Source organism: Gallinula chloropus (assembly GCF_964237585.1).
Source record: "Gallinula chloropus genome assembly, chromosome: 18".
NCBI lineage: Eukaryota > Metazoa > Chordata > Aves > Gruiformes > Rallidae > Gallinula > Gallinula chloropus.
In genome coordinates this window covers 972,491-998,472 of record NC_140103.1, presented here as the reverse complement: position 1 = coordinate 998,472, position 25,982 = coordinate 972,491, and the positions used below count along the sequence as shown (strand labels likewise).

The following is a 25,982-nucleotide window of genomic DNA, read 5'->3' as shown; positions in this document are numbered from 1 at the left end:
ACCCAGCAGCAGGCTGGGGGCTGTGGCTTTGCGGCCCCCTTGGAGCTGCAGTCAGGTGTGGGCAGAGACCCCGCACAGGCCTGGGAGCCATCGGCGGGGCTGGGGTGGGCACCTTGCGGCGCAGCCCTGCCCGCGCGTGACCTCTGCTCTGCCGACGGAGGGTCCAACCTGCCGACACCGAGTCCTGCTCTGGGCTGCCCTTCCCGCAGTGTCATCCCGTGGGTGCAGCCACGCCGGGTGGCGAGAGGTGTCAGCTCAGCCTTGGCCGGGCACGTGGCTGCTGGGATTTGCTGCTGGAACCACTAACACCCTGGCAGAGGCTCGACGTAGCGCTGGCTGCGGGTGTCCTGGGACGTGCAGACCCGGGTGTGCTGAGCCCTGAGCCCGGGCTGGGGGCTGGGGGTGCCTGTGCCCCAGGGCTGGCCTGGCGGGGCTGCTCTCTCCGCGGCTGCGTGCGGCTCAGCCCGGCACGGCGCAGCCCGGCAGCCCAGCGAGCGCGGCCGCCCCTGGGTATCGCTCTTCCCTTCCCTTCCCTGTCAGGTGAAATTATAAAAAAACCCGGGAGCCTTCTTTTTTGGAGTGTAATCTTCCGCCTGCGACAAGAAGCCACGTAAACTGATAAATTGCAGATTAAACGAGTGCCACACTCCACTTCAGTCCCTGGCTGTTAATTCCCCTGTTGTGCAATTCCCCGCTCTCAGGGCCTGTCAATTCCAGCTAATCGCAGGAGGCACTAAAACACTCTGCCCTGACAGCCCCAGATCAAGAAACCCCTGACTCCGAGCTCAGGTGGATTGCATGCATCACTTATGCACAAATCAGCAATATGCCAGCAGGGAGGAATTATGTCCGATGACAGCCCAGACATGAGGTACATATTGCAGAGCCGGCAAGCCCCAGCCGCCGTGACAGATTGCAGCGCGGGGCTGCGCTGGTGCGGGAGCGGCTCCCGGCTGCACCGGCCCCGCACACACCCGGCACTTGTGCCGCGGAGCCACCGGCATCTCGGCTGTGCCGCTGCGGCCGGGCCGGCACCCCGACCCTGCGCCCAACCCCGACCTCACCGGTCGCCCGGGCTGCCCACGGGGGCTGACGATGGACGATGGGAGTTCCCGGTGCTCGTGAGGGTGCTGGGTGAGGCGGCCGAGGTGGGGAGGCCGTGGGGCTGGGAAGGGCACCCCAGGCACGTGGGGCAAGATGGCCCTGGCCTGCCCACCTCACGGTTTGGGGACGCTCCCCTGGGCCCAGCCCTGGCTCTAGCATTTAACTTGCCTTAGTCTGTGATCCTGAAAAGCTTAAATTAATGACAGCCTTGCAGTTCCTCATTAATAATTGCTTCATTACTGTATGCGATCGCATTCTCCTGACAATAATGGTGTTTGCTGGTGTATTTCTAATTATCTGGCATTTCAGCTCCCTAATAGAGCCCCAGTGCTCCCCAGTGAGAATCCCTCCTCTTCAGTGGGGAGCGCAGCCTGGCCAGCAGCCCCACACCTCCCCACGGCACGGGTGCTGCTTCCTCAGCAGCTCCTGGGAAGAGCCCTGAGCTCCGCCAGCCAAGTCCCACGCAGGACTCAGGGGCTCCGTGCCAGCCAGCAGCTGAGACCCACCGTGCTCGGGCCGAGCTTGGCCGCTCCCCACACCGTGCTCCGGATCCTCCTGAAAGGTCAGTTGGAGAGTGGGATGGGAGCGTGTCCGTGCCTGTGGCAGGAGGTGGCCATGGCCATGGCAGCACCGGTGCTGCCTCTCAGGTGGGTTCCAGTCCAGAGCCGAGCCAGAGGTGCCAGAAACCTCCGTGGGTGCCCAGTTTGGGTGCTCCGTGCCGGGCTGCCTCAGCCAGGGCCACGCTGCTGCTGCTGCTCTGGCTGTGCTCAGGGCAGCGCTGAGTGCTGCTGCTCAGCTCCTCTGAGAACCGCGTCAGGCGGCAGCGAGGGACTCGCGGCACCGTCCCTGCGCTTGTGGCTCGGAAACGACCAGTTGTGCCCCAGTTTAGCCCCAGCACCGGCTCAGAGCCCATTATGGTGTGCTGCCTGCTGCCCCCACGCTCCCACCTGGGGAGGGGGCTCATTTGTACTTAAAAATCTATTGTGACTTGTCAGAAAAATGAATAAATGAGCGCATTATTTTTTCATTTTGGAGCTCAGCATCTGTTTGTCTAATCAAGAAAGAGAACTGGGAAAGTCAACCAGGGCTGACGCACACATTTTATTTAACTTTTCCTCTGTCAAAGGAGTTTAAATGTGTAATGAACAGGCCATGGTGATTTGAAATATAATCCCATTACTCTGATGAGATTACCAAGGCTGTGAGAGTTCACAAATCATGCTTAGGGTTTTTAGAGTGAACAACACCCTGTTGAGATTTTTTTTTTTTTTCCCTTTTTTTTGCATTTAGGGAGAGGTGTGTGTGGAGAATAAAACATGACAGTGCTTAACCCTTCGTGCGGCAGCAGCACGGGCTGTGTGCCGGGCCAGCCCTCCCAGCGCCCAGCTGACTGCGGTGGTGCTGGGTGCCTGCTGTGGGCACTGCAGCACCCAGCTGGGGTGTGGTGGGTGGGGCACAGGGCACCCCAGCTGCTCTGCCTGGCCTCTGTGCCCGTTGTGCCCACACATCCCTGCCCTCATCTCCGTCCTTGTCCCAGCGTCGCACTGGGGAGGCTGCACTGGGATGTGATTTAAAGGGCATTAATTTTAGCAGCAGCAGCGGCACCCAATACCACACGCCGCCACAGCAGCGCATTTCCATGAAATTCATGGGCCCATTACAAACATGTCTCCATAAATAACTCCTCCCATTAATCTCAGGGCTGCACCCAGGGCCCTACGATGGGTTTTCGCCCGCTTGTCCTGGCGTGGGGTGGGTGCAGCTCATGCTCCCGACCAGGCCCCATCCCTGCTGTTGTTGTCCAGAGGGCAGCTGGAGATCCCCTGGGACACACCAGGCTCCTGCTAACCCAAACCCAAAGGGGCGTCTGGGTCAAACCCCTGGGGAGCCCCGGCAGAGCTCAGGTCAGGCCAGGTGTCCCTGTGCTCTTGCCATGGGTGCTGGCACGTGCCTGGGTGCTCTCTGCTAAAAGGTTGGTCTCCTGTTTCCCAGGGTGCTGCTGAAACCAAGGAGGCAGTGAGGGCTCATGCCTGCCAGCAGCCGGGGCCATCCCCACCTGACCTCCCCCTGCCCAGCAGGCAAAGCTGCTCAGCAGCTACTTTCTTCCTTCACAAACCTCCAGAGAAAAGCTCGGGCACCCTTGGAGCATCACTGACCGTGAAGCTTCAGGAGCCCGTGGAAGCCGGGTTCCCTCCAACAGCAGCACTAAGAGACAATGCAGAAAGCTCCTGATGCCGCCTCAGTGATGGATGCTGGTCAGCGAGGAGCCGGCCTCGCTGCCTGAGCAGGCAGCCACCCTCTCCTGCCAAAGCCCAGTAACAAGGCATGGAAGGAACAGCTTGCTTTCCTGACCCAGTTGAATGCCCATCTGAATCAATTAAATCTACAACTACCGGGGAAAGACCAGCCCGTGATGGATCTGTGTTCAGCTGCGCACAGATTGCAGCCACGAGCTCCATTTAACTCTTTCAGCAAGTGCTGGGGAGTAGTCATGTCTGTTCTGAGGCTGCTCCTCTCCTGAGCACCAGCCATTTCCACATTTAAGGGATGTTTCCCCCACACTGGAGCTGATCTTTGAAAGTGAATTCGCTCTTTAACTGCAAATGGCTCTTCTGGAGCAAACTCGTGCCAAGCTGCCCACCTTGCCTGCTCCCCACCGAGCCCTCGGAGCGCCCCGTGCCTGCCGCCCTGCCCGAGCGCCACGGGGACGCGCTGCACTGCATGTCCCAGCTCCAGGGACATGGTTATGGGATGGTGCAAACACACACGGTGGGGCAAGTGACCACGTGCCCACAAATGTCACCAGGGTTTAGAAAGCAGAGAGGTTTCCAATGCTGTACGTCCTCAGGCTCTACTGAAAGCAAAGGGGTGTGTGGCCCGGCTGCCTGCTCACCCTAAATAAATACCTGTAAGGGGCTGGTAACAGAATTACAGCCATGGGAACATGGAGACTAAGGTGGGTTCTGATACCAGCCCAGGCGACCTTCTAGTTCAGTGAGAAAGAATCGAAACTAAGTGGCAAAAGAACATTCACATAACAACTTTAATGTTAAATAGTTCACAAAGTTGGTTAAAGGAGTCATGTACATTGCATTATTGGGGGTGTCTCCCCATTGCATCTGTGCTGCATCTGCACATATAAAATATTAAAAAAATTAATATTGTACTATAAAATACTGTTTCTCTTGTTTTGCAGGAATCATGGAAGACTGTACAGTGAAGACCGGCCTCCGTGGCGCGGGCAGGACCCCCCTCCGAGGCAGCACCCACACCGGCTCCGGGAGGGCGAGACCTTTAAAAACCAAGAGCTTAAACGCAACAGGTTAAGTGACACAAAGACCTCTCTGCCTTAGTGTTTACCCCCAAACTACGTGTTAAGGCTCAGGAAGTTTTCTCTGTACAAAACAAGGTGGGACACTGCAAGAGGTCGCGTTGCGGCCGGCGCAGCTGAGCAGGAGGAGCCAGGGCTGCCCATGGGGCTGCGGCACCGCACCAGCTCCAGGAAACGCCTCTCAGCATTCTGTTGATATAAAGCCCGCAGCAGCGCTGCAGCCAGCTCCAGCTGCAGCGACTGGAGAGAGCTGTGAAGGACTAATGTCTGGTGACTGGAGCCCCAAGTGCAGCTCCAGTCCCCAGCAATCCCGCTCGGGCGCTCCCTGACGCAGTAGGGATGGACAAGGCCAAAAGAGTTACGAATCCCAGTGCCAAGGAGGTCTTGAATTTGCCTTTTAAGGAATAATATTAAGAAAAGGTGAAGGCATTTCTCAGTCCTCAGGTGCCAGCTGTCTCGGGGAGGAAGAGCAGACCCCAGCGGCAGGAGCCGTGTCCCGGGACTGACGCGGGTAGGAGGACGCTCTCCTTGCAAACCGAGACGCTGCCTTGGTTTTCCAAACACCGTGCTGCCTACAGCAAGTAACTTCCAATAAATCGTATGCAAAGCTGAAAAGCACAGTTAAATACAAACGGTTTTGAACAAAACAAACCACAACAGACTTGGCTGTCACAGCGCTGCCTCGCCAATCGGCTCCCCTGCAATGGCTGCTGTTCCCTGGCTCACGGTTGCCTCCTGCACTTCAGCAACAGAAGTGAAACCATCTGGGACTGCAGCCTCCCCCCAAAAGAACTGTGCATCATATGGACCTTGAAAAAAGATTACATCTGTTTATTAATAGTAAAAATGGATACATTTGTCCTACATTTTGTTTTTAGAAATTTGATCATGTCACAAGCAATACCTGTGTGTACGTGGGTGTATTACAGATGTATATAATTTATTTTAACCAGGCTGTGAAATAATATGTAATCACATCTCTTCTTGTGATTGTACATAATACAGTAATTAAATGATGCCAGTCTACGTCATTCTCTTATTTCTAATCAAAGGAACCTGAAGCGTAACAGTCTTCTTTCCGGCTGATATGGCTCTTTGTTTTGTCACAGGGGAGACTTCCCATCCCCGATGAGGGATCATCTCCCGACCGTGAGAGACGGGATAATTCAGGTTTCTCCCCCGGCAGCTCCAGCCTGTTGCAGCAGGAGCACCACAGTCCTGGCTCCCCCCTGGCTCGGGCGGTGGGGAGCGTCTCCTCCTCCCAACTGGGCAGACAGGCTCTCCTCGAGGCTAGGTGCTACTGCTGTCCTGACTTCTTCTCCTTCTGGAAGCTAAAGCTTGTTCTCCTGCTCAGTTTTCTTTGTTTCTGAGCAAAGTAATCTGCTCTGGCTGTGCTTGCTCGTGACTCTAGAATATAGTTAACCTGCAAGACAGGAAACGGTGTTCACTTTGGTCAGTGCACGAACGGGGCGGCCAGAGCGCAGGGACACTCACACCTCCCAGCTGGATGGGGATTCGGTGACCGTGGTCCCACTGGGGCATCAGCAAAGCTCAGCAGGAACAACCCAGAGTAGTGAGGGATCCTCACTCGGTGCTCAGCCGCTTTCAGCTCTTCCTCCCACGGCACTCGGCTCGGCACGGGGTGGGCACGGCAGCTGCAGGCTCCTGGCATCCCTCCCACCCCATCCCACCCCTGTCACCCAAACCTCTGGGTGAAGGCAGCCAGTCCCCATGGCCCAGAGTGCTGGTCTAATATCGTAATGGGTTTAATAAAAGACTTTATCGGCTTCAATAAAAGTACTTCTTGCCTTACGATGTTTGCATACTCAGCTGATCTCGGAGTTTCCCTGTGTTTTGGCACATTTTACTTGATGAAAGCATTTTTAAATGATATTTAACAAGCCTGCTATTCCCTAAATTTATTATCTCCAGTGCTTTGTGATAATCACATAGATAATTTTAATGGAAGGTTAATGCAAGAATCAAAAAGATAAAAATGCCCTTTGGTCTGCCATTAGCTGGTTAATACGCTGTGGCTTAAAACTTGCACAATTTTATGCACTGTAGAGTGTTTCACTTTCATTGCATATTACAGCTTAAGGCATAAAAATATAGGGAATTTTCATGGTCAATAAAGCCTCAGTCTCTCTCACTTGATCATGTAAAAAGCCTAATTTGAAAAGTCGGATTTCCCCACATCTCCTCATGCTGATGGAATGAAAAACAAACTGGCAACTTCTGCAGAAGGCCACACACTGTCCAGCATGGGCATCTGCAGCTGCAGAGAGAGGAACCAGGCAGTGATGTTCCTCTCTGGAACATTCACCTTACTCACAGCAGATCTTCATTTACGGCCAGTCGGGGCTGTGCCGAGTGTCCGGGCTGCGGTAGCCCACTGGAAGTAATGTGGGGACAAAGGGAACGGCCCCACACGAGGGAAGCAGAACCCCCCAAACACACTCGCTTCCCTGTTCCTGTAAGAGCTGTTTTGGGGTGTGCCAGTGATTTGTCCATCCTCTTAACTCCACACAGAAAATAAAAGCAAACATAGCAGATGGCTCACCAAACGCATTGCTTTTTGCTCTCTGAACTGCTACGGAATATCAGCTTGTGGAAAACCAGGTTTAACCTTCCAAGGGTGTTGTGCGTGCACCACAGGGACCACGGGCACTGAGGGAGTCCTGGGGCAGGAGAAGGACCCTCGTGCTCGGTACACGGCCATGTGAGAGGCAGGAGAAGCCCCGTGCTGGCACCATCACTGCCCGTGCTGGAGCCCTGAACATGGCTATAACCTGCAGCCTCAAACATCACATCGGCACATGGCTGTACTGGAGCCTCCTGCAGCCTCCCAGCAGTGGCCCTGAGAGCTGCCACGGTGCCGGGACCTTTGCTCAGCCACCCTCCCGGCTCCTCTGGCTCGTCACAGACCAGGGGCTGGTGTTACACAAGCCCAGTGCTCTGCCCCTGACCGTGAGGCTGGGCCCCACACCAGCAGCACCGCGGTGCCTTACCAGACCTGTGTCCCAGGACAAGGCACGGGCGTTGCGGCTGTCCCGTGGGGCTGGAGGTGCAAACTATCTGGACACAATAAAGCTCAGTGGTCTCCTGTAAACCCCGCAGAAAGCCGGAGTTGCTGTTACCCAGAGACAAGTCCAAAAGCAGCCGCAATGCACAAATGGGGCAGCTGCTGTGAGGCTGCTTGAGAAAGGAGTAAAACACCAGGCAGCAGCAGCTCGCCGGTGAGGCAAATGCACCTTAGTGGGGCTGCACCACTGACGTATTCCCAGAGCCTCCCAAGCACCTTCGTGTCTAACAAGTGGTGAAACACCCAGGATTTTGGGGCGTGTTAAAATTTAATACTCACCTTCAGTACAATTTCATTGACAGTAGCAGCATCTGATTCAAAGTAAAGGTGTTTGTAGTCGTGATTGCTTAGATATGTAAGTTTAAATATTGCATGACCTGCAAAGATAAGAAAAAAACTGCTCAGAATCCTCCTGCAAAGTTTCAGCCGCTCGTGTGCCTGACAGCAGAGAACCACAGATGGTGATCTTCGCATACCATCAGCACGACAGAAGGAAGCAATGAAACGCTGACAGGCTTCTCATGTCATTTCAATTTAAGGCAAGTGGTGGCTTACAGGAGCAGCTGAACTCTAGTCAATAAAGTTCCTTTTCCCATCGCATCCCCACTGCAGGAAAGGCAGAAATCTATCAAACAGGTAGTTAGCTCCTGCTCAGCCCAGGAGCTTCATGGAGCTGTTCACCAAAACAAAAGGCCAATTCACCCCCGGATCTCCACTGCCCCCACCTCTCCCCGAAACGCCACCTGCCCGGCCTGGCTGCTCGTGGCCAAGGAGAGCGTCAGATACAAAAGGACAGAGGAGCGACGCCATGAGACGTGCTTGGGACTGGGAACCTCATGCCCTGTGAGCGGGGTGGCCCCAGTTCACACCCAGCTGTCATTTCCCTCCCTGCAGCACCTCACTGTTCAGGGCTGCGCGGTCCCACACGGAGCTTTAAGGGGCTACAGGGATGGGAGGTGCTGGTGGCCCAGGCGGCCCAGCCAGGCTCCGTGGCTGCTCCGGTGCCATGTGGGACCACCGACCGATCTGCAACAGCACCGTGGGCAGGACGGGAGGGACGGTGCCAGCGATGGGTCTCTGCACAACACCTGGGAAGGCAGAATGTCCTTCCCTTGTGGGGATGCTCACGGCTCCGAAAGGAAAAGGAAACATTTCCCACACATGACACTTTTCCAGTGTTCTCCTCAGAGCCCATTCGGTTCAAAGGTCAACATGAGCAACCCGTATGTGGCAGCCACGTCGCTGGCCTGGGGGAAAGCGACTCTGAAGCCTTATTTACATTATCTGCTGCTCCAGATCTCCAAAAAGTGACTGATATATGCTCAGATCTGTGGCCAGAAAACCTGAGACATGAGTATTTTACTGTGGCATGTTAATTAAACACCATTATGATGCACTAATCTGGAATATAAATCCTATATTGAAAAATTGGCTAATAATAATAAAAAAACCCTTTTAAATCATTTGACAAATGATGCCTCGGCGGTGCTAAAAACGCGGGACCTCCTGATCAGTATGTTAATGCATGCGTGCCCGGCGCTGGCTGCCGCTGCATTCGGCATCTTTACAGCTCCAGAAGCACCACTCCTGGGGACAGGACACAGCACCGCGCCCCATCGGTGCCACAGTGTTCCTCAGATGTTTGATACAGCACCCCGTGACAGGCAGCGGCCACTAACACCCAGAGGTGCCCAGGTACAACACATGGGCAGGGGATCCCGACCAGGGTCTGAGGTTTGGGCCTTGGAAGTTCATTAGGCAGCTCCTGGTGTGGACCGAGACTCCGTCACCTGGGTGGGACGTTTCTCTCCAGCCGAGAAGCTGCTCTGCCGCGCTGGCCTCACCGTGCCGCTGCTCCTGATGCTGCTGGCGGTGGGAAAGGCGGGGGGCTCTGAAAGGGCCCGGAGCTGAGCCACTCACTTCCAGCAGCGCAGCCTCGCACCCCACCGCTCTGCTCTCTGGGACAGGGCAGGGGGAGCACAACCTGCAGCGCAGGCACCCGGCTCAGCCCTGGCCCAGGCGACTGTTCCTCGCAATGCTCCATTCCCGCATTACGTGACGCGCCCCGTGTCTGCGTCACACTATTTACAGCCTGAAGTACGGATTCGCTGAAATCCGAAGGGGCACTTTGCCCTGCCACTGTTCTAGCCAGATGGAATTTATGAATTGTGAGGCTGATTTCCATTTCCAAAAGCACTTAAATACGTGTGCGACTCTTCCCAGCACAGCACCACGCGTGGCAACTCAGGGATCGATAGGAACTCCACTGGCTTTGCATTTCCATGCAGGGGTATCTGGTAACAACCACCAGCGAGCGGCTCAGGCGGCTTCTGCCACATGCGGCGGCAGAACCGAAACACACACAGACACTGCACGAACAGCGCCATCACCGCGACTCCTCCACGAACAGAGGCTCAGTATCCTTCAGCCTGCGGGTCTCGAACACAAGTGTGTGATCCCAGCAGCCGTGGGTGCTGCCCGCACCGCGCACAAGTGCATCTGGTGCAGCCGCTGCAGCGGGTGGGGAGAGCGAACCAAGCAGGGGACAATGTCAGTAGTTGCCATCAGAATTAATCAGCTGCACAACGGAAAATACACGTTATTCCCAACTATGTTTATCTGCTAAAATGTGTACAGAAGGCAAGAGGAGCGACAGGAAATCATCTGGTCTCACAGGCTTTGTCACGATGTGGGTACGGCGTAGAGGGTGAGCTCAGCGCGGGCTTCGTGCAGGTGCCACCAGCAGCCCTGCTCCTGCCGCCATGTCCAAGCCGTGCTGGGGCCAACCTCGCTGCGACAGCAGGGAAGCGACATCCTGCCGCGGGTGCCCTTTGGCCTCCGCTCTGAGCACTGATAAATCTTCCCTAACCCGGGAACACTAATAGGCTCCTGTGTGGCTACACCTGGAGAAGAGCCTCGGGCAGACTGGGGCGGAAAGGCGGGATGCTAATTCCCTGGAAATCACTGAGGATGGCTCATTTACTCTTCCAGGCCAGGCCTTGCATTCCATTGTTTGGCACATCTCCTGCCCTTTAACATCCCTACACTCCAGCCCCAGCAAAGCCAGAGGCTCCTCACGGCACAACCAGAGGCAGCCAGGCGCAATGCCACTCAGGTTTGGTGAGAGCTGTGCAGCCCCCCCGCCTCTCCCAGCAGTGGGGCAGAAACTCTGCTGAGCTCCAGCTGCCCCAAACCTGCCCACCCGGCACTGGCAAACCCCGTGCGAATCTCAGTGGCCACCGACCGGGGAAATACAGGACAACTTCTTAGCCTGCTGTCCTTCACCTCACACAGGGGAGGAAACAGAATCCACCTTGTAATCTAAGTAAGAAACTCTTTTTATCAGAGCCTGAGAAGTATTCTTTTTGCCTGGCAAAAACTGGAAGGATGTGAATTTGCACAAGACAAGACAATCTGCCAGGGCTGGCATGGTTTGCCTTCTTCCTCTCCCACCCCCCAGTTCAGGCTGGACCGAACCCCTCTCTGCCAGCATGCCCAAATTCAAGCACTAATTAGATGGGGGATGAAAAGAATATTCATGAATGGGACAAAACAGAAAACAAACACTGGGAGATGCAAATTTATGTAAATTTTTCAATATACCTTGATGATTGCTTTGTCATTACAGGGCCATAAGGCAGAAGTCAACAATTAAGAGTTATTAGTGGAATGAATAGCTAGAGCAAGTCCTCTCTGAAGAACACACACTCAGGGGCATCATTTGACACCATCACAGATTTTCACCCTTTCAGAGACTAGAACAAGACCAAACCTGGAACCTCTTCTCAGGGGCTCAGAAAGGGGCTCAGAGAACCACAAATGCACCAGGAGAAAGGGAGGAATGGTGAAAACAAACCACACCCAAATAGTGTTCCTGCACCAAGGCAAATTTAGCTGAAGCCTGCGTGGGTTGGGGTAACCTCTGCTCACCAGCCACTGCTGGAGTGAATTGGGAGGCTGTGGGGAGGGACTTTGTCATCTGAAACCCACATGTGCTACCTCAAAGATGATGCTGTGGCACCACAGCAGGGCCTGAAGATCCTACAAAGAGACAAGTGCTGTACCACCATCCTGCCAGCCTCTTCGAGGTTTCCTTCTAGGGGGATGTCACAAGCTGCAGCCGGACCTCAGTACGGATCTCGGTCAGGGACACAGACTGGACAGGAACACTGTCCTGAGTGTCAAAGGGGGTTAAGCCCCTTCTATGCAGCGCTACTGGTCTGAGGCACGTGTTTTAGGGGTGGTGTCTCCCTCAGAGGTAGTGAGGGCCATCACAGTTACAGATGAGATCCTGACCCCACCAATCCAGTGGAACCACGGGCGAGTTTGGCCTCTGAGGGATAACCCTCAGACCCTGACACGACTCAGGCCAGAGCAAGTGACGGGTATGGTAAGGGAAGGAGAAGAGCTGACGAGCGCTCTCAGGGAGCAGCACGTCTCCTTTTCCCTCTTCCTGTGTCGCGGGTCGCTATGTGCTGGTGTTGGCTTATTACAAACCACTGCTGTTAGTGCTGTCTCCTCTCCAGATGTCCTGAAAGCAGAGTTGCAATTAAAGTCTTGCATACATCCACTTTCATGTCAAACTGTGGGAACTATTCACACATCTGGATTCCCCCCCCCAACCCCTTTTGTTTCCTCTTCCAGTTATTATCAAAGGCAGAATACTAATAAAGATTTCTGCAAGAACGGTGAAAATTGAGGTGGAACTCGGGGCTGCCCAAAACCTCTTCACCAGCAACCTTGTTTGGGAAAAAAAGATGATAAATAAATCAAAATGCACTAAGCAGTGTTTCCACATGGCAATCGCCTCCTTCATTGCGTCTGCACCTCATCAATCACGCCATTGTCTGCTTGAAAGGCGAGCCTTGTAAATGTCATATCCACTCAAGCCCAAGGAGAAGCGAATCAAAATGCAGCAAGGAGTTTTAATTGGATAGTGTAATTAAACTAAAAAACCCCAGCAGAATAGCTTTGACAGGATAGATGAAGACCCCTTTTAATAGGGCTACAAAACATATTTGTTAAAAGGATGAGGCAATGTGTGCTCCTGATTGTGCTCCAGAGTACTTTTATGAAAAGGCTGCTCGATAGGGATGGGTTTAATCAGTGGCAGCCGCGCCGGAGGGGCAGCGGGCAGGAGCGTCTCACCAGCGCCAAACCGCTGCTGGCTCCTCCAGCCCTCGCTGCCAGAGCCCCCCGGCCACCACCAAACCCACTGCCGAGCCCTCCCGCCCCAGCCCGGGCACCATCCCGGCTGCCACGGGGAACGGAGCAAAGCCAGCGCCACCCACACCTCCGCTGCCTCCCTCCTCCCAGGCACCTCACCGCTCTGCGAGCAGCACATCCACGTCCGTTTGGACTCCTGTCTTTCTGTTACACCCCTGGAGGTTTCCTTCCCTCCAAACCCAGAGTTTGGGAACATTTCCTCTGCTGAACCCATTTTTTACCTTTTGATGCGATTCTGTGATTAGTTCCCTATCACATTGGCATTCTCCTCTCCTGTGTCGCACGCCGCATCACTCACAGCAGGAGCACAGGTATTAGGAGCGACCACACAGGATTTTGTGTGCCATTTGCAGAGCAGGCGGGTAATTGTTGCCTCTCTGCTCTGGCTCCACGGCAGGGCTCTGAGCAAACGTGCAACATCTCTATTTAAGCTCCCCGAGCAGCAGGGATCCATGCCTTCCCAACGCTTTCTGTACGGCTTCAGTCCTTTTGCAAGCCAGTAATGAATTCATTAAATTAGTATTACCCAACGTGCATAATCTGGAGGAACTGGATACTGAATTAAAACATCACATACCTTTAGCTTTAAATGAAAAGTACATAAAAGCGGCGCAGGCATCACTCTGGCTATCACTTACAGCCAGTATGAATACTGCTAGAAAAGCTATTTTCGTGCAGATGTGGAATTCAATGGGAAAGACTGACTCGTGTAGCAACATCAATCAAAACGTCGGCTCCGCTGGCAGCTCTCGACAGTAAGGCAGGTTCAAAGGTCACAGGATAAAGAAAAAGCCAAGCTCTGGTTCAGCTCTAATATCTCCTCGCCAGAAGTCTTGCAAAGGTACCTACCCCCCTTCTGTACCAGGCGCCTTTCATTAATCTTCTTGCCATCTTTTTTAACTAGTCATGCAGAACCGCTCGATAGCGAGACATATAATGGGGAGGCCCTGTGCCTATTACCAGGTTAACACTCTGTTAAGCCCCAGTGCAACAATGGAATAAGAATTTAAAGGAAATCTTAAGCTGCAGGGTGCAAAGCGAGCAATTAAATTACAAACCCAAGTTACCCGTGTACTCTGTGACCTACAGAACACCTTTGTTTAGACTACCTTAATTTTTAAGGATATTTTGACCAAGCAACGGAGATCTATCTGCTTTATCAGAACAGAAAAAGGCAGGAAAGGAGCACAGAGAGCATGTCTTCAGCGTGTCAAGTGAATTATCAACAAACCCCATTTCCACATCATAAAATACCCCGAGTGGAAGGGCCCCAGGCAGGTGGGAAGCTGCAGCCCTGCCCAGCGAAGCAGCCTTGGTGCCACGGGAAGGCCTGCCCTGCGTCCGCTCAGCCCTGACGCATCAGCGCCGGCTCGGCGCCGCCGGATGCCGAGGGTGCCGGTAGCGCGGCCTGGGAAGGGGCAGCTGCGGCGTCCATCACAGCCGCGCTCGGCCCACGGCACACAGCACAACGGCAGCGGCCAGTGACACTGAAGTTTCTCCCTTGTCCAAGTAATGTAAGAGACATTAACGGAATCAGATTTCCTTTAAATTACACTATTGCAAAGGGATATAATTGTATTAAACGTATTATGTTGCTTCCTTAAGACTTTATATTATGTACACTTAATTGAGATACAAAGCTCTTTTCAGCTATAAAAATGACAACTACTTTATTAAGGCTTAAATCTTATTTCTCAATGATAGGATGCTTCCTTTCAAGATTCAAAACATTCAGAATCTCTCGTGATAATCAGCCCGAACCTGATTTAAACAAGCCGTTTATATACAGTGTTTTCAGGTTCTAATGGCATTTGATCGAGCCAGCAGGGCCATTACCTCTTCCCTCTGTCTAAATTCAGGGAGTCTGATTTGATTTACAAATAAAAATTCAAATGCTGACCCAGTCCTACTACAAGGGCAAACAAAAATCATCAGCCATTCCTGCCTACAATGCCCCCACTAATGGCAAATTAGATGCCAAAGCTTTCTGTTTTCACTTCTGCTCTCACTGACGCAGCTCTCGGTTCGCCCAACTCCCAGGCCCAGGGAAGCTGCGGCCCCGTCCGCAGCCACCCCAGCCCCTCCTGAGGATTCCCAGCACATCGCCTCCGAAGTTGCTGAGCCCTCTAACACTCACACAAGTGCCACTACAGCTCTGCTGCTCCAGCCCTGTCTGTTCAGGGCAAGTGAACAGTAAACAAGTGTGAGGCTCTGCACTTCCTGATAGGCCTCTGCTGTCCCGGCCTTCCCATGGCAAAGCACCGCTCAGGGCTCTGAAATGCCTTTAATCCAGAGAATGTCAGAGCTGCCCCAGTACTAATCTGCATTAATCACCACGTTCAGAGGAACAAGTGTTGCAGAGACCTCAGGTCACCACAACCAAACCCGAGTCCAACACCCCCTGCCCCTCCTGGCAGCAAGGTCCCGCCCAGAGGGTCCTTCACCCCCCTCACAACATGAGCCTGGCAAAGCCACCCTCCATCCCCAGCACCAAGGGCTGGAGGCTGGAGAAGGCTGGCAGCTCTCGGGGCACTCACCCTGTGTAACTGCCTGAGCTCTGTGCATGTGCAGAACACTTCTGAGAGACGAGATGGAGCATGTTTGTGTTACAAGAGATAAAAACATGAAAACAAAATATATTGCAGAACTCAAAGACCTTATCTTTACTCAGCCTCTCTTTCTTTGCAATAATTCATTCAAGGAAGATCCGGGAATAATTTTTGATGTAAACTCTGCTACAAACATATATCACTGTGCTGATAAAAATCACAGACAAAACTTGTGAAATACAGTGAGTTTCATTCCTTTATGCTACTAAAATAACTTTTTTTCCATTTAAAATTCAAGAGATACTGATCTGCTGTTGAGAGTTCCTCAGGATGTATCATTCTGAAATGTCACATAGAAGTATCTTCTACTGGCCTAAAATAACGACTTTTGGAGCATCCTCAGTGAATGGGGAGGAGGTCAGCAGATTTCAGGAGGACTTATCTTCTCCTTTTGGAACTGTGCTGAACACTTATTTAACAGGAAACATTTCTGATGGCCATGCAAACCCGAGTAAATGACCCCCCCTGGTATCAGAAAGGATGCCTTTTGTAACCTGTCACCATCCTCTCCAATCTAACTGTGGTTCTTCACCCGACAGTCTACACGGGAACGTGCTGCCCTTCCGCCGCTGGCCTCTGCTTGGGGGCTGCAGTTCTGTCCCTTATTGCTCCCTGGTTGGCAGGATCTGGGTATGAAACATAATTTCCTACCGGTGCAGGTGCTGCCTCAGGGGCGGAACAGCCCGGTCCCTGCGGAACGCCAATCTGGAGGTGTCAGGGACAGCCCCAACATCTGGAAACCCCAGGTTTTGAGCCTGGCGTTTCAGATCCAGCCCCATTTTGTGGGCACAATTTTAGCACCACAAGTGTTTGAATTTCAAATGCAATGTGGCTGCAAGCCCAGAGGTGTGAATGTTTTTGCAAGTGCAAAACTGCACCATGAACTATAAAGAAAACGGCTACACACTTTGGACTGCCTGGTCCCGTGGGAAGCCCCTCCCTGGGATCGTGCCTTCCCAAGGACCATGAAAACCTGCCAGAGAGACAGAAAAGGAAGACAATGCCTGGGCTAAGAACATGGAAGTAGGAAGGGGTAATGAAGGGGAGAAGGATATAGTTCAATAATTGCTGATAAAATCTGTGGCAGCCATAAATTTACTCTTCCAAGAGAACTGAACAGATCATTACCTCTGTAAATATGTATCACATAATTCTCCCTCTCTGTCACCTTGCAGATAAGTACTTAATACTCAGCATCCCTACCCTGCAGAAGCACAAGTGTAATAAAATCCATCGGAGTTTGAGCCGCGGTTACTTTGTGATAGGAGCTGGTTACGTTTTGGCACCGCCAGGAGACACTGCCCAATTCCCCCAGGGCCTGTCTTCTGCTTGTTAAAACAAATTTTACAGATGTAGACTCTCATTACTCCAGTGACAGGACAAGCAAAAGCACTTGGCTTTTGAAGTCACACTCTACAACTCTGACCCCGTGCTGATGACCGCTGGCTCGGGATGTCCCACCTGGCCTCTGGCTGCTGTCACTGCCGGCCCGGCACAGTCACCTTCCCCAAAACAGAACCTGCAGAGCAGCATGTCGTAATCCCAGCAACCCTGCAGCCACGGCTGAGGCATACATAGGCTGCACCAGTACCCACTGTACGCCTGAGACCCTCAAATGTGCCTAAGAAACTGTTGCAAACCAGTCAGGATGTGGAGGAGTTCACAGAAATTGCAGCGATGGTAAAACACGGGTTTGATGGCCGTGCTATGGGCTAGAGACCGGCTGGGCAGAGCCAGCCTCCCCTTGGCCTGACACTGCCCATGGCTTCGGAGAGCAGGCAACAGACACCCTTAGTGATGCCATTAGCTGCGAGCAGCGTTAAAAGGACCCTCATAAAACGTGTGTCTCCGTATGCTGTGTTCTCTGTAACAGAACCCAGTCAGATTAAAAACATCCCATAATGAATAAAATACACCTATAGAAAGAAAAGGACATGGTAGCAATAATTCTTTGGACATCTAGCACATACAGGGAGGGAGAGAAGAGAGAACATAAATAAAAAGGACTACTCACTTGGGCTTTTTTCTTCCGCAAGGTCACAGGCACAGAGGAGTTCAGAATCGATTGAAATGGGTTTCTGCTTAATCCAAAACTTAGTGCTGGCCTTCTGATTAGTAACGGGGTCTATCTCTACCTTGTCTCCAGAAATACCTGAGATGAGAAAGAATAGAGAGCCACAACAGTGATCTGTTTAAGCGATTTCGTATCAGCCGCTTGACACACTTTATAAATCTTAAATGGGATGAAGGTATATTGCCCTTTTGGGCTTTTTGAAAGCACAGGAGCTTGTGAAACCAAAAGCAAATGGTTATCAAACCGCATTTGATAATCTGCATTTCGTTCTGCACAAGCCCACCAGCAGGAAAGAAATATCACCGAGAAAACCCTTCTCAGCACATACAGAGCTCTCCTGGAAGCAGCAGCTACACGAGCTGCAAGATTTATAAAAAGATACTGCTAGTTTTTCAGTCAGGGCTGTTACAGTGAGAGGCACTGCCACAGCCCGGCCCTGCTGCACCTCGCACTGCACACACCCAGCCGCAGCGTCACGGGAACCGCTTTGTGCCACCCAGACAAAGACATCCAGTCCAGGAGATCCTGAGTCTTTACACTGCTGGCATTTTAAAGCCGGCTCTAATGAGGCTGCTCTCAGAGCGAGCTGAGGATTTCTGTAGCTCCTGGCACAGGCGCTGGGCCCTGCTGCCCACCATGGGCTTCCCAAGCGGATGGGGCTTCGGGGTTGCCGCACGCAGGCTGACCTGGGCCCGGCACACTGCCAGACGTGAATCCTGGAGCAGAGCTTGGGCGAGCCAGGGCAGGAACCCCTCCTCGGTCAGCCCTGCACACGTTCCTGATAAAGCTCTGCAGGAACTGGCTTTCAGGGGGACGCTGCCAGGGCAGGCTGGGGGCTGAGGTGCCGGCATCGGCCCACTCACTCACTGGGATTTACAGCAGGCTTTGGCCCAGCACCGCGGAGCAGAGGCCCTGCTGCGCTGCAGGCGAACACAAGCTCGTTGTTCAGTAGCTGTTGACAAGACTGGACAAACTTCCCAGTGTGGTTTTTGCATCAAGATGTGCAGAGCCTTAAAACCAACGCTGCTGCCTCGGCCCTGAGTTACGGGTGAAGCTCAGGGGAACGGGACGAAAGGAAGAAATCCAGGGAAAAAGCATTTAAACATCATCTAACTCCTGCCTCTCTGGCAAAACAGCAGAGGGAACCTTTTCCCTCGCGGCTGTGGCACGATGCTTTCACACACGTTACACTTGGCTCCTCGGGAGCACAAGAAAACCTCCAGGAGCTGAGGACAAAACTTTTAAGAGATGTGACGAAATAAAAGGAAGATGCTGCACACACAGTGACTCTCCCTCACCCTCCAAAAGGAGCTCAGTGGGTCTGAAACCCTGGCAGTGGCTGCAGAATTTGTATTTGATGCAACGCTGCAGCCAGAGCTGCAGGCAGCAAGGAGCAGACCCTACAGCCGGCTTCTCGCTGCCCTTTCCATGAGTACCAGGGGCCTTCATTTTAACCTGGCTATTCTGACAGGTGCTAATAACACAGCACCCCCCTTCTGCTGAGCTAAGAATGTGAACATTCGTCACATCAGAGGGACCCCATTTCAATTAAGCACCGTACCAAGAGTCCAATTAACACGAGGACTGCTAGAACAAGGTAATTTGAGCAGGCTGATGCTGTATCTGGAGCCCATTTTGGTTTGCAATTTAACTCTGGACAGATTATTTAAAATCAGTGTTATTTCACTGTAACTCCAAATGGCCTTTTCTGGAGCTTAAAGAAAATATGCAAAGTTGGTGGTACCAATTCTTATGTTCTCACTGGAAAAAGTCACGGCGAGTTCTAAAAATAAAGGTGCAGATTCTTTTGTGTGTGAGGGTCGTTCCCTTCCTCTAAAAACTTCACCCCTGAAAATATCCCTTCAAATCTTTCACTGTATGGTCCTGCAACTTCAGAATTCACAGTCAGTCAATATTGTTAATGCACCTTGTTAATTTGATAGGATTTGTCAGGTAACTCCACTGGAAAATTATATAAAACTGTTCCAGATGAACAGATGATAGTGACATGAATTAAAGTGATAGAACAATAGTGGAATATAAACCAGAAATGACACCCAAAGTGGCTGTTGATTTATTGCCATCCTGAGTTTGGTTCTGGGCTTCCATGTATATTAGTGCTACAAATCTGGGTCCATTTAGCAGAGAGATGCTCATACATACATCACCAGCTCCTGCTCCAAGCCAAGGTCACTCCCCATTGCATCAATCTTCTCAGCAGAGGCTACTTCACCAAGCATGGATTTTGTAACCATCTCCGATGTAACAGACTTCCTCCTCTTTCATCTTTTTTTATCATGTAAAATACACTTTAACTTCTATTATTTTTATCTGCAAATTGTTGCTGTATACTTCATCCATTATTTCTGTATCTCGACATCACGGGCTTAAGCTCACACACATCCACAGAGCACATTGACAAAGAACGTTGTCTTTTTTGTGTTATTGTTCTCACAATCTGTATGTGTTGAAACCTAAAATCAAACCAGTATTATGGATGTGGCTTCTGCAGTCTCTGTATCGCAGCACAAATTAGTCATGCTCAAATCCCAAGTAAAAATGCTCCCTTACTATTTTTTTAATTCATTCATTTTATCAAAAGAAATGTCACTGATGTGTTAGTGCAGTAACACTGTTCTGTTCTTGATCCCTTTGTGGGGGTCTGCAACTGCCCCCCCCCCTCCTGACACACTTGCCAGCAGTAATTTTCCAAGACAATATGCTGATTTTAGTTTTGCCTCTGTGATACACGAGCAAACATCTTATTCCTTCACAACCTGATAGAACCTTTGTAAAAATGTTGAGTGCTGCAGGGTGTGTGCTGCACGGTAATGTGAGCTAAACCAGAACCCCCAGACCTTCAACTGCTCCAGCTCTGCAGGGTAACGTATCCATCAGACCAAAGGCAGTCATTCCTCCCCTGGCCATTTACACATCGCTTTTTACTACAGAACTACGCACAATGTGCAGAAGATGGAGCTTACTCCAGTATTTGCTGGAAGCCTTGCCTGAAATTTAGTGATCAGGCCTCAAACCAGCCAAAACATCTGAAGTACCAGTAGGCAAACTGGAATTCCCAAACACAGCTCACACCATCGCTACCAGCTCTAGGCAGCTCAAGTCCAACTGGAGCAGATGGAAATGCAGCCACGCGTGTGTCTGGCAGTGCCAGAGCAGCCTGCGGGCAGTGGGGTGAGCTACAGGGGGTTTCCTCCACCCCTTCTGGGTTCTGTCCCATGTGAGCATCCTTCCACATGCAGCCTGGGATGCAAGGACTTGCCCCCAAACCAGCCTGATACCTCCAGTGCCACCAGCCTGCTGGCCTACATGCTCTGCATGGGTACGGACACCTGGATGTGGAGCAGTGGAACAATCCTCAGTGTCCCTGGGAAAAACTGTCGCTTTGGTACAGGCACTGTGCAGAACTGAGGACATCCTGGTAGCACGGAGGAGTCTCTGCAGCTGGCCCTCATCAGACTGGCACTGAGCAGCTCCCAAACCCCAGCTACCCATGAGCAATGAAAACAAGGAGGCATCGTTAGGCACCGTTCCGTCCAGCTCAGGCTGTATGGAGCAGTCTGTCACACGCACAAGGCGAACACAGTCACAGCCCGAACCCAAAGAGCACCTGGATGTGTATTTTAACAGCAGTGCTCTTTTAAGAGCTTAAAATAATTCAGGAGAAACCTTTACTTGATGGCTGTGACGCTGTACATTTGCCCAGGCTTTGAACACCCCTCTGGGGCTTTCTCTGATTTTCAAAAACCAGTTGGATTATAAAAATCCCACTGTCAGTGTGCTGCCATCTGTGGTGTGCAAGTTCACAGACTGTTGTAAAAGGGAAATTTTATGGCCCTTACACCACCGGACAGGGTCAGCTCCTTCACTGCTACCCAAGTTAAGCCATTTGTTTCATTTAACAGCCATTCTCCCTTAACCATTTATCTTTAGTGATCTGCCTGACCTTTCCAAGCTCTCGTTCCTGACACTTTCCAGATACAGTGAGTCAAACTTCACTGGAAGCAAACGCTCACACCCCGAGCTGGCTCACAGGCAGAGAACATGCCCAGTGCTGTCCTGCCTCAGCACCAGCGTATCAATCCTTCCCTAACAAGACAGTTCAAACCAAACTAAGAAAACCTCTTCTGTAAAAACACGAGACACAGACACTTTTAGATGGGCTTAGGGATGGGAGAGCAGAGAGGCTGTAGTGGCAGCAATGCAGGAACTCATGGAGCTTCAATTGAACAATCCTACTGAATTCTGCAGAACAAACGCGTTTTGTAAACATTCCAGCACTTCATATTTTACTGCTGAATCATTTCTTTATGGAAGGTATTTGCAGGAATGTCACAGGTCACCCATCGATGCATCATTAATCAAATTTTCACAATTTAAACACAAAGATAAAAAGCCATTCAATCATTTTAAAGCAGTAATGGGGCTTTTATAATTCAAGATTCTGTCAGCCCTTGGCCTTCGGGTTTTCAAAAGTATTCAGAAAGCTAATCAGGGCAATATAAAACCTTAGAGAATGCTAGTTTTATTTTGTTCCACCTCAAATTTCCACTCGGCTGTTAAAATCCGTCTGAGAAAAGGAAAAACTTCATCATTCCCAACTTTGTGGAGCCCCATTTAAAAATAACAAAACAGTTGGCAAGAAGCTTTCCATTAGGAAGTCTAGGTTAAAAAAAAGAGATGAGGTGGCTAAATAATGGCCTTCTCTCAGAAGAAACATGTGCTAGCTGATTGAGGACAATAAAAATACCGAAGTATTTTCCACTGGAAGCAATTTTTTTAACTGCTGAAACGCCAGCAACACTTTCAAGTGACGCGCTGCGCGGTGCAATGGCCCAACGTGCTAATGGCTGCGTTAACACCGCCCGAGATGGACAGTCAGCTATTAGAGGTGGCCAAAGGTTTGAACCCTTCCATTTTCCTGAGCGTTACAGTGCGGATTGATTTACCTAACTGAACGTCAGTGGTGAATCGAAGCCGATGGATCATGCTGACTTTGAAGGACTTGTAATGGTGGCTACTGAGCATGTCCTGAACTGTAGCTATATCGATCTGGGGGTCCTCCTCTGAGACCTCTTCTCCTCTTGAACCTGCAAAACAAGCCAACAACAATGAACGGCGGTTTAAAATACGGCACACCATTCTGCCAGGACGAAGGGACGGCTGCGAGGCAGAACAAAGCGCTCGGGGCCGTCCCTGGGAGGAGGAATGCTCAAAGCCAAACCCACCAATTCCCTAAGGACACGAGATGTGCACTTGTGTCCCACATGAGGAGCAGGGCCATGTCCCAGCAGCTGATTCTCGCATGATGCGAGACCCCCCCACACTGCAGACATCTCCACGGTTTGGGGACACCCAAGCCGGTCACCAGTAGGGCACTGGTCAAGGGCACTGTCCCTGGACAGGGCAGCACCAACACTGTTCTCCCATGTTTCAACCCCCCTGTGCGACATGCCACTGGCATCTTGCGGCAGCGCCGGCAGCACCTCGCGCACGCGGGTCGGTCTCGGCCCTGCGGTAACGAAGCTGTGCTTTATTTACTGATTAGTATTCTCATTACTACTGCAGGTAGGGGCTTTATAAAAGGTAACAATCTCATTAAGCCAAAATGCCAATTACTGAAAAAATATAACGCACTTTAAAGATTTTTTACATTTTATGACATTGGATTAACACCAATTTAAACATTACTATAATGCGATATATAACTTTGTGCAGAGTAATTTCTATGCCAGCTGCTAATAAAGCATCTCAGCTCTAAATGCTGTTAGATAAAGTGGTATAAATATGTTTGAAAACTGATTTAGCTTCTTACAGAAGATACTGAGGAATGACACGTTTTGTTTAATATCCCAGCTAATGTAGCCCTAAAAGCTGAATCAACTGCCAGTTCAGAGTGCTAAATTTGCTGCAGGAGATTAATGAAAACTTTATATTTTGCTGAAATTTTAATAAAGGGAAGATGAGATGATGGAGTTTTAGTACAGGTCTTAAAGATCCAGCAGAGCAGGCGAAGGACTTGTCAGGTTTGTTTGCATTAACTTTGGTGGAGTTGGAGCAGCCTCAACACCAACTCCCCCAGCACAGACCTCTCCCTTGGGCTGCACATCCCCATCCCGCCCGGGGACCTGGGCTCATGGGGAAGCCCTGCTGAGTCTCTTGCTTCATCAAGGGAAACTAAGGACTAAGGGGTGGTGGCTGGCCATAAATGGGACAAATGGAGGCAGGAGAGAAGAAACCCCCCCCAAGCATGGAGCGAAAGCCCCCCCATCCCTGTACTTCAGTAACACAGGCCACTGCCTGCAATAAACCTCTTCTGTGTCCATGCCACAGGCAGATTAGTTTTTGCTGTTAGATCAGGCAAAATACATGTCGGGAGCTCAAAGCAGGAGTCACTCTCTGAGCCACCCATGCCAGCAGCTCCCCTGCCTGCTCCCCACCGCTCAGACACAGGCTCCCAGCACCAACTGGGGACCCTTCTCTGGGGACGTGGGGAGGCGAAGGGTTAAGCTACAAATTGGGCTGTGCCATTCGACTTGAAAGAGTTCCAAAAATCAAATGAAACAGTCTACATGTGAATTTATGCAGAGCCGCCTTAGCATTGCAACCACTCTATGCTCCAGAATGACAAGATAAATTGTAATGGCTCCTTCAGAGACATTACAATGTATTTTGTCGAAGACCCCTGTGTTAATGTCTCTATACTATGGATTATCATAATGTATCATGTCAAACCCTGATGCTGCGGTACTTCAAAGATACACTGAGATATGTCAAACTTTTTGGTGCACTTAAAAGCATCTCGAAACACCGTGGCAAGGCAGTGCCTGAAAGCAAAGCAGGAGAAGGGCAAAGGCACTGCTGCCCTGCAGCCAGGAGTGAACGGGGACCCTCCTTCCCTGCCCAAAACCAGCGTAACGTCCGTTCGGCCCCAGCAGCGGTTCCCAGGCATGCAGCAGGCCTCACACCAGCACACAGGCTGCGGCACGGGGGAATGGGTGGTTACACCCAAGAACCCCCCTGCCCGCAGGTGAACCCCAGCAGTGCAGAGGGGTCACTGCTGGTGGAGGTCGTTAGTGTAGCCCCTAACGAAGCCCTGCTCTGGGAAGTCACCACCTCCGAGCCGTTCCCGATGTCGGGGCGCGCCGCGCGGGCAGCACCGCACACAGCAGGGCCCAGTGTCAGGGGGTGCCAGCACCACCAGACACACTGAATCGGCAGCAGCTCAGAAACAACACAAAGAGCCACGAGACATTAACCTCATCCCCCATCTCCTGCGAGGTGCTCTCCAAACTCCTGCCCAGGCCCTGACTGGGAGGACACTCTGCGGGCTTCCACATGCTCCTGGCCTCCGCCATGGCCTCTGCCCACCTGCCTCAACCTCCTCACCCTGGCATGGCGGGTGCCCTCCATGTCGACCTCACGCTGCTGTTACGAAGCTGAGCCTTCCCCGATTCACACACCCAAGTTACAGGTATTAAAAGGAGAAGCAGCAGCCTACCAGATCATACCCGTGGGTAGGAACGGTGGCTGCAAGTGACAGGGCGAGTCACCTTGCCAGCACTGACCTGCGGGAGCAGGGCCTGCCGCAGCCCCAGCAGCCAGCTGCGGGGTTTCGCTCTGGAAGCCCTTCAGATGCTCCGTGTGTTCGTAACCTCTGCCGACTTTGTTTTATGAAGCTTTGTGAATGGATTCAGGTTTACAGAATTTCTACAGTTGCTGCTCTTGGGAGAGCAGCCAGGAACTCCACCATCAAAACAGATCATCTGTCTAAAGATGGCAAGACATGCGGACCCCTGAGGGGGCACTGGATAATAGCAGCAATATCGGTAACAACAGAGAGAAATGCCCTGCGGGGAAAAACCTGACTGCAGAACTTGGCATATTGCTCTTACCCCGCAGCTCTGCGAGGATGTCTGCGAGACTGCCGGCGCTCGGCGGCGAGGGAAGAGCCATCTCCAACAGCTGATTGGGGGAAAAATCATAAAAATATTTTCCACATGCAAGCAGCTGTGAATAAACCTGTCAAATATTTACAGGCCTGTCAGGGTATTTGTAATGGAGATCACAGTGTGGCTTTTGAATGTAAAAGCTTCTGCTTGGGAAGACAATCAAGTAAAGTGGCTGCTCCAGGTCGATTATTCAGCCCAAGTGCTGACCCGTATGGTGCAGGGGCAGAAAGACTGCTGGTCATGGGAGGAAGAGATCCCTATTGCTCCTTTTAAGGACATGGAGACTGCTTTGCAAAGGCACTTTTGCCTTGTAGTCTGCCTAATTAAAGATGATGGACTTGGTGAAAGAAAGAGAAGAGCTGGGTCAGGTGTGGGATGAACAAGGCAGAAGATAGGAACCTGCAAAGCACCACTACAGGGAGGCCCTTCCCTCAGCCGAGGGCTGGGGCTTAACCCCCAGGGTGGGCCCTAACTGCTGGAAGAGGTAGGCAAATCCATGAATGGAGCAGGAAAGGAACAGCCAAGGGGCTGCATGTGCATCTGCCCCACATCCCCAGGCCGGCCACAGCTAACAGGGAGGCTT

At 51.7% G+C, this 25,982-nt stretch overlaps 1 protein-coding gene across 1 annotated transcript in view; it reads right to left on the bottom strand.

Annotated features, from left to right (window-relative positions):
- Positions 1-5,134: 5,134 nt before the first annotated feature.
- Positions 5,135-25,982, bottom strand: part of MAPKAP1 (MAPK associated protein 1) — an 82,326-nt gene continuing 61,478 nt past the window's right edge. Inside the window, exons 8-11 of the mRNA XM_084272619.1 lie at positions 22,397-22,537; positions 17,370-17,507; positions 7,800-7,897; positions 5,135-5,858 (exon numbers count right to left, since the gene is read on the bottom strand). Coding sequence (XP_084128745.1) covers positions 5,733-5,858; positions 7,800-7,897; positions 17,370-17,507; positions 22,397-22,537 — 503 coding nt within the window. The 3' untranslated portion in view covers positions 5,135-5,732. The remainder of the gene's footprint in view (positions 5,859-7,799; positions 7,898-17,369; positions 17,508-22,396; positions 22,538-25,982) is intronic.